Below are 15,870 nucleotides of genomic sequence, written 5' to 3' on the forward strand. Positions count from 1 at the left end.
AGGTGTGTATGCGGGCCGGGGTGCACGCGCATGTGTGTCTGTGCGCAGGTGTGTATGCAGGCCGGGGGACGCGCATGTGTGTCTATGGAAATCCTTCCTGATCTTGTCTCGTCTCCCCACAGAAATCCTGAGCATCCAGTCGTGGCCCCCAGTGCTCACTGACCTGTCAGTGTTCTCCAGCCTCACCACCATCCAGGGCAGGGCACTCTACAAGTAAGGCTGAGACCCCCAGACCGCTGCCCCTCCCCATCTTCCCCTCTCCCTGCCTTTCTCTCCTCATGTCCTCTGTTTGTGACCCTCACCCTAACCCTGAAGTATCCCTACCTGATCGCTGGCTTGTCCAATGATGTCGTAAACCTGGCTCTCGCACAAGCATCACACTTACATTTGTATCTCTTTATTTTGTCCCCCCCCCCCCCAGAGGTGTCAGATCTAAGAGGTATGCCGTACTTAGTCTGTACAATCTGTACTTAGTCTGACTAACAGTACCCTGGGCATCTACACTGAAAGGCATAGACTGCTCTCTTCAGGGACGGCTAACACGGTGGAGGGGGTGTTAGCTTTAGTACACGGCTGTGAAAGTGTTGCCTCACAACATAGGTGCTCTATTGAGGGTCACTTGAGTTGTGTTAATGCTGCTATCTGTTCTGGTTGCTTCTGAGCTTTTTGGTTTATAGTCTTAAAGATTCTTTCATTCTCATTAACCCTCAACTCCTGCCACCCCCCCCCCACTCCTTCTGCCAACTGCATTCCTTCCCCCTGCCACTCCCAATCCCACCCACTCTCCTCCATGACCCATCACCTTTTTATTTCAACCAATTCCCCATTTTGCCCAAATCGTATATCCTCCCCCCACCCCTCAAACCCCACTCCTTTCCCCAATCGCCACACCCCCCACATTTATGACACCCCCCTCCCCGTGCTCCCTGCTTCTGCTGGCCCGGTTCCTCAGGGGCTACTCCCTCCTGGTGATGAAGCTGCCTTTCATCACCTCCCTGGGCCTGAGGTCCCTGCGTGAGATCAGCGCCGGCAGCATCTACATCAGCGGCAACGACAAATTATGCTACCACCACACAGTGAACTGGACCCAGCTGTTCACGAGCGGCCATGCGAACCAGCGGCAGATCGTGCGGGACAACAAGAACAACCAGTCGGAACAAAACTGCGGTAAGTGAGGAAGCAGCCTTCTGGCGTCTGGGCTGGACTGTGTGGGCAGATGCGCAGCGTTCGGTGTGATATGGATGAGGTGTAACACGCAGTGTGGGTCCCTCCCTCAGCCTGAGCTACTGACTGGTGTCTGTGCTGTGTGTCTGTGCCCTGCAGTGGGGGAACACTGTGCCCAGGGTGCACAGATGAGCTTTAGATCACATACATTCCTGAAAGCCGCAACTCTGCATGCATTGTGCTGACACGCGCCTCTTATGGTCTGTTACAGGGGGACGTGTGTGTGACCCCCTGTGCTCCGCAGCGGGGTGCTGGGGCCCGGGGCCCAGCCAGTGTCTCTCTTGCAGGAACTACAGCCGCGGGGGCACCTGTGTTGCTGATTGCAATTTCTACACAGGGTCAGTCCTCTCGGCACAAGCTGTATCAGCGCCATACTGCCTGTATTGTCTCCTCCCATTCCAGTGAGGCCCCGCCCACTAATCACGGTTTCTCTGACCTCATCTTTCCCCCAGAGCGCCGCGGGAGTTTGCCAGCTCCAGTCGCGAGTGTCTCCCCTGCCACTCAGAGTGCCAGGTTCAGCACGGGAAGGCCAGCTGCATTGGACCGGTACCTTTTCTTAATCTGTCTCCTCCTGCTCACACCACCAGGGTAGAAACCTGCTTCCCATGCATCTCTCTTGTTTGAAGTGCTAAAGTTTGGACAGAAACAGAGCTGACGCCTGGCAGTGAAGGCATGTCTTTGTAAAACCTCTTGGCTCTGAACCATCGGTGTGGGACATGTAGATTCTTCACTCGTGGGAGTTTTACTTACACAAAAGTGTTTCAAAGGCAGAGCAAAGACTGATTGGTTCAGAGCGATAATCAATCGGATTGTAGAGGGGGAGGGTCTACACAGCTAGAGGAGGCTGGACCAAGTAATCAGATGAAACTGGGAGTCATTTTTTATCGTTATGATTATCCCTGAAAAATAAAATCCCCAGAGAATTTAAGGGAATCGTAAGTTGACATGTTTCAGGGACATTTTTGTGCTGCGAAATAACAGCTCGGACAAACCTAATTAATTATGAACGGAGCTGCATCTAAAGTTGGCCAGTGAAAAGGACCGGCCTGAAAAAAACTGATACAGTGTACAGTGGTGCAGGTAAATATGGAAAGAGTCACTGTAAAGTCCCTGATCGCAGTGGCACGGAGCAGGTTCATCCTGCTGATCCTCTCCAGAGATCCGGATGTGAAATGTAACACGTCAGCGAGTGCGTGTTACCAATGACAACAGTTCCATAGGCACGCACACACACACACGCACCTGCATGCACACACACACACGCACCTGCATGCATGCACACTCGGTCCATCCACCTCATCCACTCTGTCCTCCTTTCCTGTCCAGGGAGCTGACAGCTGTGTGTCCTGCACCAGCCTCAAAGATGGTCCCCACTGCGTGTCCTCTTGTCCCGACGGGGTGATGGGGGAAAAGGGGCTCATCTTTAAATACCCCAATGCCAAGAAGGTTTGCGAGCCCTGCCACTCCAACTGCACACAGGGGTGAGTGGACAGCCTCGGGGCATCAGACGAATGAGTCCATTCGCCCTGGGGAGCAGCGTGACTCATTGGGAAATTCTCACATGTGTTTATCCACATGCTCCCTAATCTCTGCCTGGCGGGACACTGTACTCATACCTTTTCCCAGTTTGTTGTTGTACTAAGTGGCTGCTCAACATGACGCTTGTTCCTTTATGGGTTTCCCCCCCCCCCCCCAGAGCATCACTCATTAAATGCAAATGTTGATTTCAATGCTACAGTGATATTTTTCTGTATTTCCCCTTTACAGTCTGTGGGTTGTGGAGAAGCTTGCAGCTGTGCAGTAGTTTTTGACTGTCTGTAATGGCATTTCAGGTGCACAGGTCCGGGTCTGGATGACTGCATAGGAATAAGGAACAACTCCAGGTCAGTGTCTCCCTCTGCTGGCCAGCCACCATAAGCATTACCTTATCACAGGGCCATTCAAATCACAGTCCTCCAGGTCTGAGTACTGCTGATTTTCCAGCCTTCCTTCAACTGTGAGCCAGGCGTAATTATCTGGCCAATCAGTAATTATGAAGCTAACTGCCTGGAAGGACTGAAACCAGCGATGCACATTCAGCCGTGATTTGGAATCGAGGTCCATATTTAAAGAGCCCTGCCCTATCAGGAACGTGGGCTATGCTGTCTTCCTACAGTACTGTGACTGTCATTTACCTGTTTGTGATGCTCCGTGCTTTACAATGGTCCCACTTACAATATATCGACTTTACGATGGTACAAGAGCGATGCACATTCAGTAGTTATCCATCCATCCATTTTCAAAACCACTTATCCTACTGGGTCGCGGGAGGTCCGGAGCCTATCCCGGAAGCAATGGGCACGAGGCAGGGAGCAACCCAGGATAGGGGGCCAGCCCATCGCAGGGCACACTCACACACCAGTCACTCACACATGCACACCTATGGGCAATTTTAGTCCAATTAGCCTCAGCATGTCTTTGGACTGTGGGGGGAAACCGGAGTACGCGGAGAAAACCCCACGACGACATGGAGAGAACATGCAAACTCCACACACATGTGACCCAGGCAGAGACTCGAACCCGGGTCCCAGAGGTGTGAGGCAACTGTGCTAACCACTGCACCACCATGCCGCCCCCAGTGCTAACCACTGCACCACCAATTCAACAAAATTTAAATCTACCAATTGCCCAAGTGTGTCCCATCATATTCGACTTACTATTCATGGATCTCAGTACCAAGAATGCAAAGACCGTATCTGTGGTCTTGGCAAGACTGGTCTCGCTAACTTGCCTTTCAAGAAAAAACTTGAGGCACAGTGCATCATGGGATTGGTTTCATTCGGCGAGGACGCAACCCATGTAGCCTTGATATTTAGGGCAGAGCAAGACCAACATTCATGGATTTTTTCCAACCTCATGTACTTGTGTGCTTAGTATTGGAAGTTATCTTTGGGAAGGGAAGATGACATAAACCGGGTAAATGAGAACAGTACGGTTAAGTATGCATTTTGAGATTCAGCTAATATGTCAACTTACGATGTATTAGTCAGAACATAAACCATCACATGTAAACATCTCTGTCCCAGCGTCACTTCACAGTTTGGGTACCAGTTCATGAGGGAACTGACCTTAGTCTTTCGTACCTTCTGATAAAGTGGTAAAAAATTAATTTCAGTAATTTTTCCTGCTGTACAACTTACGGCAGACTTTTGTTGCCATTACTGGCCACCTTGCTGATGCCCTAAGATGTGTCCGCACCCCACAGCCCGTCCACCACCGCCATCGTTGTCGGCGTGCTTCTGGGTGTGTTGGCGTGCTTCGCCGTCGTCGTGCTTGGCATGCTGTACCACCGCGACAGGGCCATCCGCCGCAAGCGTGCTATGAGGAGGTACCTGGAGAGTGGGGAGGTGAGTGCCCCCTATTGGTGCGGGGAGTATTTGCGTGAGGAAGAGGAGAGGCTTTGGCAAAGCAGTGCTTGATCAGACGTGCATTAGGGGCAGGGTGTCGGAGAAGTGTTCCGATTGTGCGTGTCTCTGACAGACGTTTGAGCCCCTGGAGCCGGGGGAGAAGGGGACCAAGGTTCACGCTCGCATCCTGAAGTTCTCAGAACTGCGCAAGATCAAACTTCTAGGATCTGGCATCTTTGGAACGGTGCACAAGGTTGGTACACCAGCCCCTCCCTGTGTGTGTGTGTGTGTGTGTGTGTGTGCGTGTGTATGTGTGTGTGTGTGTGTGTCTGTTGAATTTTCCTGGCCAAACAAATCACTTCCAGGTTCCAGGAGGCTCATGTTTTATGTGTCATGAGGTGTGTGAAGAGCTGGCCAGGCTGTCCGGCGCTTCACAGCTACTGAATCACTGAGCATAAAACACTTGGTTTCATCAGACCTGAGTTAAGTGACACAATCCTGCAGAAATTAAAAACAAGATGTTAAAGGCTAGGAAGGTCTCTTACTGGTCCTGACTGATCCAGACGGCTGGGTCAGGCCTCAAACCTCAGGCCTCCTCTTGAGGTTCTCATTTCTGACTCTGCTTTGTAGGGAGTCTGGATTCCTGAAGGTGACACCATCAAGATTCCAGTGGCCATTAAAACCATCCAGGACAGAACTGGCCGGCAGACCTTCACTGAGATCACTGACGTGAGATCTGTGCACATACACACACACAGAGACACACACACACACTCACAGATACTGGCTCAATGTTGGCTTGGTCTCATTCTCATCATACCTAGAACGTGGATCTAACTGATGGTTCCTCAACAGACAGACATGTCATGTTGGGACATCTGAAGCCCCCTCTCACCCGTAGTTCCACAGTTCCCAGTTTCACTGGTGGAATTTCACATGCCCCTGCAGATCCATAATGACATAATGCTGCAGTTTTTCCACCAAATTTAAAATGACATTCTTACAAAGCGGTTGCAAAGGACTAATAGATTCTCACTGTGGGTTTTTGAGGGAATTATAAGAACAGACATTCCCAAATTGCCAGTGTGGAAAAATCCAGCTGACCACCCAGAAGAAGGTGATTGAAATCTTTTGTAAGACTATTGACTGAATGTTTCCCGAAATGTAAAAATTCACAGATGCAGTTCAAACAACGGCTCATTATGACTGAAAGGGCTTGCTGGTCACCTGGCCTAGTAGCTTGAGGGGGGAGATGATAGGAGTAACATCAGCTTCCTATGGGACAGCAGCAGGTTCCCATTGGGTCCTAACAGAAGGCAGATCGCATTCACGTCACTGCATATCGCAGCACGTTATGTATTAATTCGGTGGATTTCATTTTCATAGCCCAACACATGGAGTCAGTGATGTCACAGAGTTTTACATTGCTGAAGTTTACACTGATGGAATTTACACTGGTGGAGTTTGCAGTGATGAATTTACACTGATGGGGTGTTGCAGTGATGGAATTTACATTGATGGAATTTTCACTGATTTAGTTTGCAGTGATGGAATTGACACTGATTTAGTTTGCAGTGATGGAATTGACACTGCTGGAGTTTGCAGTGATGCAGTTTACACTGATGGGGTGTTGCAGTGATGGAATTTACATTGATGGAATTTTCACTGATTTAGTTTGCAGTGATGGAATTGACACTGATTTAGTTTGCAGTGATGGAATTGACACTGCTGGAGTTTGCAGTGATGCAGTTTACACTGATGGAGTTTGCAGCGATAGAATTTACACTCCACTATGTCTGCATGGCTCCATGGCAGGTTTTTTAATGTACTGTTACTTCTCCTTTATTCCGTCCGCAGCACATGCTGGCGATGGGCAGCCTGGACAACCCGTACATAGTGCGTCTGCTGGGGGTGTGCCCCGGCTCCTGCCTGCTGCTGGTCACCTCACTGAGCTCCCAGGGGTCCTTGCTGGAATATATCAGGCAGCGGAAGGACAGCCTCAACCCTCAACGGCTGCTCAACTGGTGTGTGCAGATCGCCAAGGTGAGTGTCGCCACGTGCCAGGGCCCCAGGGCGTGGGGGTGCATACTCACAGGCACACACATGCACACACACGCACACGCAGGTCGCAGAACGGCAAAAGGGCGCGGGCTGGTTAAAGTCAGGGAGGAATGAGGAACTCTGGAAAATCACTTAAAGCTATGGAAGAACACCTGACATGCAGGGAAATTAACACAGCTGGAGGAATGTGGGTATAAGTGTTTATGTACAGTTCTAGAAAAAATTAACAGCAGCTTTTTTTTGTTTCACTCATTTCTCAATTTATGGCTGAGCATCTGTGAATAATAATTTTTTTTGTAAACTTCAGCCTGTTTCTTCCCTGTTTCTCATTAATGAAGGGCTTCTTCCTTGTTTTATGGGACTTCAGTCCTGCTTCTAGGAGCCTGATATGAACTGTCCTAACAGTGCACCTCACACCCGCACTTAATGTTTTGCCTTCCTTTTGAAGCTCACTTCCGCGATTCATGAGAAATTGTCAGATATGTTAATGGTGACCTTGAGCACTGGAAAGTCCCTTCTGCCCTCTGCCTGGCTTCTCTGGCCAATCCCAGTGTCTCCTGCTTCACCTTATTCCTCTGTACTGCTGTCTTAGAAATTTTGAACCTGGAAGCGACCTGCTGCTCAGCGTAGCCTCCTGCCAGCAGAACCATGATTATGCTGTTGTATGCCAGCTGTACATGTAATGTTTTGGTATATACAGTGGTACCTCAGAACTTAAACTTAATCCGTTCAGAACTTGGGTTCAAATCCTAAAAAGTCGAGTTTAGATCGAATTTTCCCCATGAGAAATAATGGAAAACCAATTAATTAAACACAAAACGAACAGGATAAAACAAGAATAGCATTTTTTCTTAATGGCTTCCAAAACGATAAGTAATGTACCCCAATACTACCCCTGTCCTGCCCCGATCGTCTGCTCCTCCCGTGTGCCACGCCCCCTCGTTAACCTCGTGTGGAAACCCCATGTCATCAGCTATTTCTGGTTGTTGTCATTAATCCTCTGTATTTAATCCACGTTTCGTTTCCCCAATCCGGTCATTGTAATGTCATTGTGTTGTTCTGCCTGTCCTCAATTAAACCCTGTGTTTCCCAATCGCTTGAGTCCTGTTCCTGCTTCCATCGCTCAGCAGATCATGACAGCCCCAAGCCATGCCCCAACACTGCGCCAGCTTCGCCATGCCCCAACACTGCGCCAGCTTCGCCATATCCCAACACTGCGCCAGCTTCGCCATGTCCCAACACTGCGCCAGCTTCGCCATGCCCCAACACTGCGCCAGCTTCGCCATGTTCCAACACTGCGCCAGCTTTGCCATGCCCCAACACTGCGCCAGCTTCGCCATGTTCCAACACTGCGCCAGCTTCGCTATGCCCCAACACTGCGCCAGCTTCGCCATGTCCCAACACTGCGCCAGCTTCGCCATGCGCCAACACTGTGCCAGCTTCGCCATGTTCCAACACTGCGCCAGCTTTGCCATGTCCCAACACTACACCAGCTTCGCCATGCCCCAACACTGCGCCAGCTTCACCATATCCCAACACTGCGCCAGCTTCGCCCTGCCCCAACACTGCGCCAGCTTCGCCATATCCCAGCACTGCGCCAGCTTCGCCATGTCCCAACACTGCGCCAGCTTTGCCATGCCCCAACACTGCGCCAGCTTCGCCATGTCCCAACACTGCGCCAGCTTCGCCATGCCCCAACACTGCGCCAGCTTCGCCATGCCCCAACACTGCGCCAGCTTCGCCATGCCCCAACACTGCGCCAGCTTCGCCATGTCCCAACACTGCGCCAGATTCGCCATGTCCCAACACTACGCCAGCTTCGCCATGTCCCAACACTGCGCCAGCTTCGCCATGCCCCAATAACACTAGACTATGCCATGCGACCATTATTTATTTTTATTATTACTCTGTATTCGTTAATTTGTTTGTAAATCTAAAACTTTTCGGTTGTATCATTTGTACAACTATTGCTTAAGCTTTTGGTGAGCAATGACTACCAAAATGATATAAAGTACAGTGTATTACCTGATATGATATTTTCAATAAAAAAGCACAATCACCAGCAGACAATGCTATGACAGCGAATGCTGAAGCGTCACCCTTTGTTTCCGCTGAGACGTGCCGCGTGACTCATTTCCTCGCACGTACGAGTTATCTTATCGCCGTTCACGGTTCGACTTCTGAGATTCAGATCGAGTTCTAGGTCATTTTTTTCTAACTGGTTGGTTCGACTTTTAAGAAATTTGAGTTCTAATGAGTTCAAGAACTGAAGTACCACCGTATATACCTGTGCGTGGTGTATCTGTATATGTATGTATATACCTGTGCGTGGTGTATCTGTATATGTATGTATATACCTGTGCGTGGTGTATATGTATATGTATGTATATACCTGTGCGTGGTGTATCTGCATATGTATGTATATACCTGTGCGTGGTGTATCTGTATATGTATGTATATACCTGTGCGTGGTGTATCTGTATATGTATGTATATACCTGTGCGTGGTGTATCTGCATATGTATGTATATACCTGTGCGTGGTGTATCTGTATATGTATGTATATACCTGTGCGTGGTGTATCTGCATATGTATGTATATACCTGTGCGTGGTGTATCTGCATATGTATGTATATACCTGTGCGTGGTGTATCTGCATATGTATGTATATACCTGTGCGTGGTGTATCTGCATATGTATGTATATACCTGTGCGTGGTGTATCTGCATATGTATGTATATACCTGTGCGTGGTGTATCTGCATATGTATGTATATACCTGTGCGTGGTGTATCTGTATATGTATGTATATACCTGTACACTGTTTATGTGTGTATGTACCTGTACACTGTGTGTATGCCAGTGCAGCCTTACCCGCCCAGTAACGCATGTCACCTTGCATATGTGTGCCCCCCCCCACAGGGCATGTATTACCTGGAGGAGCACTGCATGGTGCACAGGAACCTGGCTGCCCGCAACGTGCTTCTCAAGAGCGACTTCATCGTGCAGATCTCTGACTATGGCATCGCTGACCTGCTGTACCCTGATGACAAGAAGTACCTGTACAACGAGGCCAAGGTGAGTCTCTGTGGACAGGCTGATGGCGTGTGACGCAGGACATTGCATCAGAGCTTTTTGCTGTAATCGCAGACTTCCCTGTCTTCTCTTCCAGACCCCCATCAAATGGATGGCTCTGGAGAGCATCTTTTTCCGAAGGTATTCGCACCAGAGCGACGTCTGGAGCTACGGTGAGTTGGTGTGTGTGCTGACATGCCCCCGTGCCACTCCCTGCGTGCTTGCTGTGGGAGGGACTGACAATTGTGAGTAATTACTGAGTAATTACCTAACGGCATGACGAAAGCCCAAACTCCCCCAGAGCACCGCAGATCTCTGTAGATATGATTACAACTGCAGCACAAATCCAGCACTAAGGTGTGAACTCAGAGGGATTCTGCTTGGCAGCTTATGCTTAGCCATCGTTCGCACGCAGGGGTGACCGTGTGGGAGATGATGTCGTTTGGGGCGGAGCCATATGCGGCGATGCGCCCCCAGGATGTGCCAGACCTGCTGGAGAAGGGCGAGCGGCTCTCTCAGCCTGCCATCTGCACCATCGACGTCTACATGGTCATGGTCAAATGTGAGTGTCCCGTGCCACCCGGCCTGGTCTCGCACTCGTGCCCTCTCCTGTGGCGTCCCCCCCCCCTCACACGGCCACGTCTCCCCCAGGCTGGATGATCGACGAGAGCGTACGGCCCACATTTAAGGAGCTGGCCAGTGAGTTCACGCGCATGGCGAGGGACCCACAGCGTTACCTCGTCATCAAGGTAAGGATGGACTGACCGAGCCAGACTGTAGAGCCACACTCAATGGCTTTGTTTTCTGTTAATGGTTCAAGTATTATTGTACATTATTGCCAAATGGGTTAGAGCGGTTGTTAGGACTATTGCCTCACACCTCTGAGTTGGGGGTTTGAGACCCCACCCTGGCTCCGTGTCTGTGGAGTTTGCATGTTCTCCTGTTGTTGTGGGGTTTGCTCTGGGTTCTCCAGTCCCCCCCCCCCCCCCCCACAGACCAAAAACATGCTGAGATGAAGTGGAGTTGCCAAACTGCTTGTAGGTGTGAACGGTGTGTGTGTCTTGCAGTGGGTCGGCACCCCATCCTGGGTTATTCCCTGCCTTGTGCCTGTAGCTTCTTGAGTAGGCTCCAGACCCCCCCTTGACCCTGCATAGGACAAGCAGGTATAGAAAATGGATGAATTGCTGCCAAATCATCTTTGGATAATATGTTGGGGTACCTGGTATATCGATCACTGCACTAGGATTCTACTGGTAGGGATGTAGGGTCACGGGGAATGGAAACAGAAAGTAAATCTGGTGGCAGGTTGGTTTTCGAACGTATTCACCCCAGAACTGGCAGAGACCATCCTATACACCTCACCTCATATGATTAATCAATGCTTCATTGACTTTTTAAACTAATGAAATTAATGAATTAAGTGAGCTGGTGGTGAAATTTAACAAATACTTGGAATGGCTGTGGTGTCCCTGAGGAGACGTTTGTGAGCTGAAACTCTTTGAGAAATTGAGCAAGATATCAGTTTTTTGGAGAACAGAAGAAACTCTTGTCAGTTTTTACTGAGTTACTGTAAATTTGCATATCTTCTAATGTTAAATTGTATTTTTTGTTCTGAGCAAATATACACTTACTACCCAGATAAATAGTTTTAAACATTTCCTTTGACCTGGGCCTGGCCAGCGTGCATGTGGGTCATTTCACGAAATCAGAAAGTGGACAGTTTTGTTTTTTTATGTTGGATCGTATGGTAATGAATACATGGAATATTCAACAAAGCAGACATCTTGGAGCACAGCACCACAAAGGCTGGCTGCCGTGTTGCGTCTGTGCTGCTGTAGACAGACTGGCAGCAGAAAGGCCAAGTGCGGCATCGCCAGCGTGTCTGGACCACGAGCGCATTGGCCTGAGCTGTTGGTCACTGACCACTTTTGTTGACCATGGATTAAACCATACGGGAGCTGATGACGTGTGACGCCATTTCTCTGATGCCCTGACACACCCAAGCTGTGCGTGTTCTTTTGGTGAAGGTTGGACCTGGTGAAGGTCACTTGTAGACGCTTAAAGCTCGACGGGCAGGGCTGGATCTGGGCAAAGGCAAACTCCTGTAGGCAGCTGCCTAGCGGCCAGATCGGCCAAAGGGAGCAGCCTGCGGCTGAGACCTACAGCAAGGCGAGGATGGACTTCCTGCTTGGTCCTTTTGTAGCCGAGCCCAAGTCCACCACGTCGACAAACGGAAGAAGAAGCGTGAGCCAAAGCAAACTCGCTGAGCTGGCGTATAATTTATTGCACAGATGGGGGTAATAATAATAAACAACTATGATAGTGGTTTATGTATTTACAGTACAGTACTTTTGATCACCATTTTGGAGTGTACTCTTTTCACTTAATATAAAGGAAAAGGTGTATTGTAAAACAATATGCTGTGTCACTCATAGTGTGTAAGTACACTAACCTAACACCTAACCTCTAACCCTACCCAACCTTAACCATAAGTAACCGAACAATTTACAAGAATTGTGGCATTTTTTGCGCTGCAAAATGCTTCTTGATTGACAAGCTGGTGAGGCGACGTACAGTAGGCCGGCTTGGATATCCAGTCCCGCCTTGATGCCAGTCGCAGTGAGACATACGTGGTCAAAGGAAGCCCAGATGGGCAGAAGGGGGCCAGGTCACCGGAAGGGGGCCCAGCAAAATCTCAGTAGTATATAGCTGTCTACTTCTGGGTATGGGGCCCCCTGGACCCCTGAATAGGTAGATCCAACCTTGCCAACAGGAAGGGGCGGAGCCCTAGGTTACCATTTCCTGCTCTGTGCCAATGCAGGCAGACGGGGGGACAGCTGATCTGACCATGGAGGAGCCGCACTACCACAAGAGCTGCACGCTGGAGGACCTGGACGTGGCACTGGAGAACCCCAACGACCGGCTGAATGATGAAGCCCCCCCCTTCCCATTCCCACCGCCGTCCCGGTGTCGCTCCCAGCTGCGTGTCGACACCAACAGGGTGAGGCTTCCTGACCCAAGAAAATCACGTACCAGCAGAGAGTCCGACTGCCTAGACCAGTGTTTCCAATCCCGGTCCTCGAGGACCCACAGATGGTCCGCAGTTTTGCTCCTTCCCTCATTTTTGCTCCCTCCCAGAGCAAGCGTGGACTCCCTGTGAGTCTCCAGGGACTAGATTGGGAAGAAATGCCTTAGATCACAAAGACAATGAGTGTCTGCATCCCTAAGTGACATTTACCCTTGATCTTTCTGTCCTCAGTGCAAACCTTCTGCTCTCTGTTTCTCTTTCAGTCGGGACAGACGGGCTACTTGCCCATGACACCTGGTGCTGGTGAAAGTGCCAGACAGGTCAGTGTGAATGTGATGCTGTGTTCACCTCTGTGTCCACATTTCTGCAGTAACAATAATAATAATGGGAATAATACTAACTGGTACTAGTGTAGCGGTTCAAAAAATACTTTGCAGTATGAACTGCACAGTCTAACCGCACAGTCCTCATCGAAGAGTTTGGTTTGCTAGGAAACCCAGCCATGCTGTTTATAAACAGCTGGGGCCTGTATCATGAAGCAAGATTTGTTGCTTAGCGAGATAACTTGTCAAATTGAAGGTACGCCAGTTAAAATGCACTGTCTATGTTCTGTTCCATTTAGCCCAGACCATCTTAAATCTGACAAGTTATCTATCCAGCTAAGCAGGTAATCCTGCTTCGTGATACAGGCCTCCAGCGGATATTCCACAAAACAGAATTTCCCAGTTAGCTGGATAGCTTAAGCCAAGCTTGAAGGCTGTCCAATAGGAAGAGAGTAAAGTGACATTCCTGTTGGACAATCCTTACATTTGCTTTGTGGAATACCCCCTGGTCCCAGTCCTGTTTGTTAATGACCAGGCTCTCGCTTATGGGGTGCGCTCTCCCTCCTCTCTCCCCCGTGCAGCTTTGGCCGTCCCGTTCGAGGTTGAACTCTGCGCGGACCGTGTCGGAGTGTTCGGAGGGGCGTGGCACCCTTCTGGAGGCAGAGCTGAGCGACGATTTCTCCATGGTGGTCAGCCGCTGCCGCACGGACAGCGCCTACATATCTGGGGCCCCGGAGACTCCCTCCCCCCAAACAGAAGGGGAGGAGGACCATAACGGATATGTGTTGCCAGGGGGAGCAGACAGCCTGGAGCGAGGTACCCTTAAGGCCCCATCTTCCATGCCTCAATGGTTTTGCTGTGTGGTTTTTGTGCTGTTTCTAACCTGTAACGAGCCACGCATGTTCGTGTTTAGGAATTTTAAGATTAATTAAAATTAAGGTAAACTTCATTGCCACCAGGGTGGAAATTCTCGTGCACATAGAGCACAAATGAAGATACATATAGTGCAGAACAGATAGTCAGGGCTCATTACACCAAGGAACTCTGAACGAGAATCTTTCAGTTCCAAAGCGGATCACTGAAACCGCATAATTCGGCTGCAAAATGGATTCAGTGCTGAAGAATATTTTACTGATCCATGTTTATTTTCTTGTTCTTTTCCTCAGAGGGTCTCCTGTTGCTCCCAGCTTCCCAAACCAATCAGGTCCCCCGACGGGGCTCCCGCTGTGCCTCCGCCTTGCTTGGGATGGCTGGAGATGGGGAGCACTCTGAGGAGTACGAATACATGAACAATCAGGCCTGTCTGCTTCCCGGGTCCATCAGCCATTCCGCTGATGATCTCGATGCCGGATTACTGATGCATGGCAAAGGCAGGAGACAGCTCTCCGCTTTTCTCTCCCCGACCTGCAATGTGAGCATCTCCCCAGCAGAGGGAGACGACGAGCAAGTTTGTAGAGAGCCTCTCTTCTCAGACAGAAGCGTTGCCAGGCGACACAGGACGCTGTCCATTGAGGGGGTAGCCTGTACAGCAGAGTTCCTGCCAATGAAAAGGAACAGGGGGGCCAGTGTCCCTGAAGCCGACCTTGGCAAAAGGGGGAAATGGCATCGCAGGCAGGAGCCAGAAGCTGTGGAATATGAATACATGGACATCTGTGATGTGGGGGCGGGCAGAAGTGAGGGCACGGCCCCATCCTCGAAGAGGAACAGCAGTACAACAGGGACAGAGGCAGGAGACAGGACACCGGTGGAGAATGGTGTAGAAGGACAGGATATTGCACAAGACGAGGATGAAGAGTACCAGTATATGAACCAACAGCCCAGACTGAGCAGAACCTTAAAAAGCAGGGGGAGTAGGGATCTGGATGGGTGTGAGTATGAAGAAATGGGTTCTGTAAGGATGGCGGGGGACCAGGTGGAATACCAGAACATCCACAAGGAGGACAAGGGCTCTCTCAGGCCTAGGGACAGCCAGAGCTCGGAGCTGGGGGGGTTTGTGAAGGTGCGTGCTGGAGTGGGCGAACCCGGGGCAGACCGGTCCTTTAACAATCCCAACTACTGGCACAGCAGAATGTTCCTGAAGCCGGACGCCGTGCGGACCTAGTGCCAAAGAAACAGCCGAAAGGCAGCGGAGGCGGAGCTAAACCAGCAGCTCCTGTATTGTTCAGACACATCAAGTCAACCTGCGAGGCATTAAATGAAGGACACCAAAGATATTTGTGCTTTATTCGTGCTTCTGAAGCTGATGAAGGACGCAGGGGAACACACAAATCAGACGTGCTGTTACTGGTATCAGTCCCGGGAGAAGGTCAGCGTCTGTGTTCTCATTTTCATCTGCTTCAGCAGGTTTTAATCACTAACTGGGACCGATGCAGGTGCTTTTTGATGAAGTGCTTCACAGCATGAAAAGCTCAGGGAGAGCTCATGGCCAGTCGAAGAGCATAGTATGTTTTCCCCAATGAACAAATTGTAAAATTACGTTTTACACTTTTTGTAATTGCTTAATTATGTTGTATTTGAGGTTTTTATCATGATCAATAAATAAATTACTTTTCTATGGAATCAAAGCTGCTACACGTTTGGATTTTTCAGTTCTGTGAGTTCTGTGCTGCCTGTACAACCGGGAAAGTTCATGGACATCTGCTGCTGTGACAGTATGTGTCAGTGTTTTACACCAGGGCTGTGAACTGATTAAAAAACTCACAAAAATCGCACAGTTTTCTTTAATTAATCATGATTAATCACACCTAAAATTGAAAGTCACATAAAATTTTTAGA

At 49.7% G+C, this 15,870-nt stretch overlaps 1 protein-coding gene across 2 annotated transcripts in view; it reads left to right on the plus strand.

The window, feature by feature from the left end:
* erbb3a (erb-b2 receptor tyrosine kinase 3a) overlaps positions 1-15,659 on the plus strand; it is a 35,832-nt gene extending 20,173 nt beyond the window's left edge. The window contains exons 11-29 of one of the 2 annotated variants that reach the window (XM_049000272.1): positions 123-213; positions 422-439; positions 953-1,167; positions 1,436-1,562; positions 1,677-1,770; positions 2,551-2,705; positions 3,057-3,107; positions 4,469-4,610; positions 4,744-4,863; positions 5,241-5,339; positions 6,468-6,653; positions 9,592-9,747; positions 9,842-9,917; positions 10,160-10,306; positions 10,396-10,493; positions 12,566-12,745; positions 13,036-13,092; positions 13,677-13,911; positions 14,262-15,659. In XM_049000272.1, coding sequence (XP_048856229.1) covers positions 123-213; positions 422-439; positions 953-1,167; positions 1,436-1,562; positions 1,677-1,770; positions 2,551-2,705; positions 3,057-3,107; positions 4,469-4,610; positions 4,744-4,863; positions 5,241-5,339; positions 6,468-6,653; positions 9,592-9,747; positions 9,842-9,917; positions 10,160-10,306; positions 10,396-10,493; positions 12,566-12,745; positions 13,036-13,092; positions 13,677-13,911; positions 14,262-15,196 — 3,182 coding nt within the window. In that variant the 3' untranslated portion in view covers positions 15,197-15,659. The remainder of the gene's footprint in view (positions 1-122; positions 214-421; positions 440-952; positions 1,168-1,435; positions 1,563-1,676; positions 1,771-2,550; positions 2,706-3,056; positions 3,108-4,468; positions 4,611-4,743; positions 4,864-5,240; positions 5,340-6,467; positions 6,654-9,591; positions 9,748-9,841; positions 9,918-10,159; positions 10,307-10,395; positions 10,494-12,565; positions 12,746-13,035; positions 13,093-13,676; positions 13,912-14,261) is intronic. The other variant, XM_049000273.1, reaches the window with a different exon arrangement.
* Positions 15,660-15,870: the final 211 nt, after the last annotated feature.

The sequence above is a fragment of the Brienomyrus brachyistius genome, unplaced genomic scaffold (genome assembly GCF_023856365.1).
Source record: "Brienomyrus brachyistius isolate T26 unplaced genomic scaffold, BBRACH_0.4 scaffold50, whole genome shotgun sequence".
Lineage (NCBI taxonomy): Eukaryota > Metazoa > Chordata > Actinopteri > Osteoglossiformes > Mormyridae > Brienomyrus > Brienomyrus brachyistius.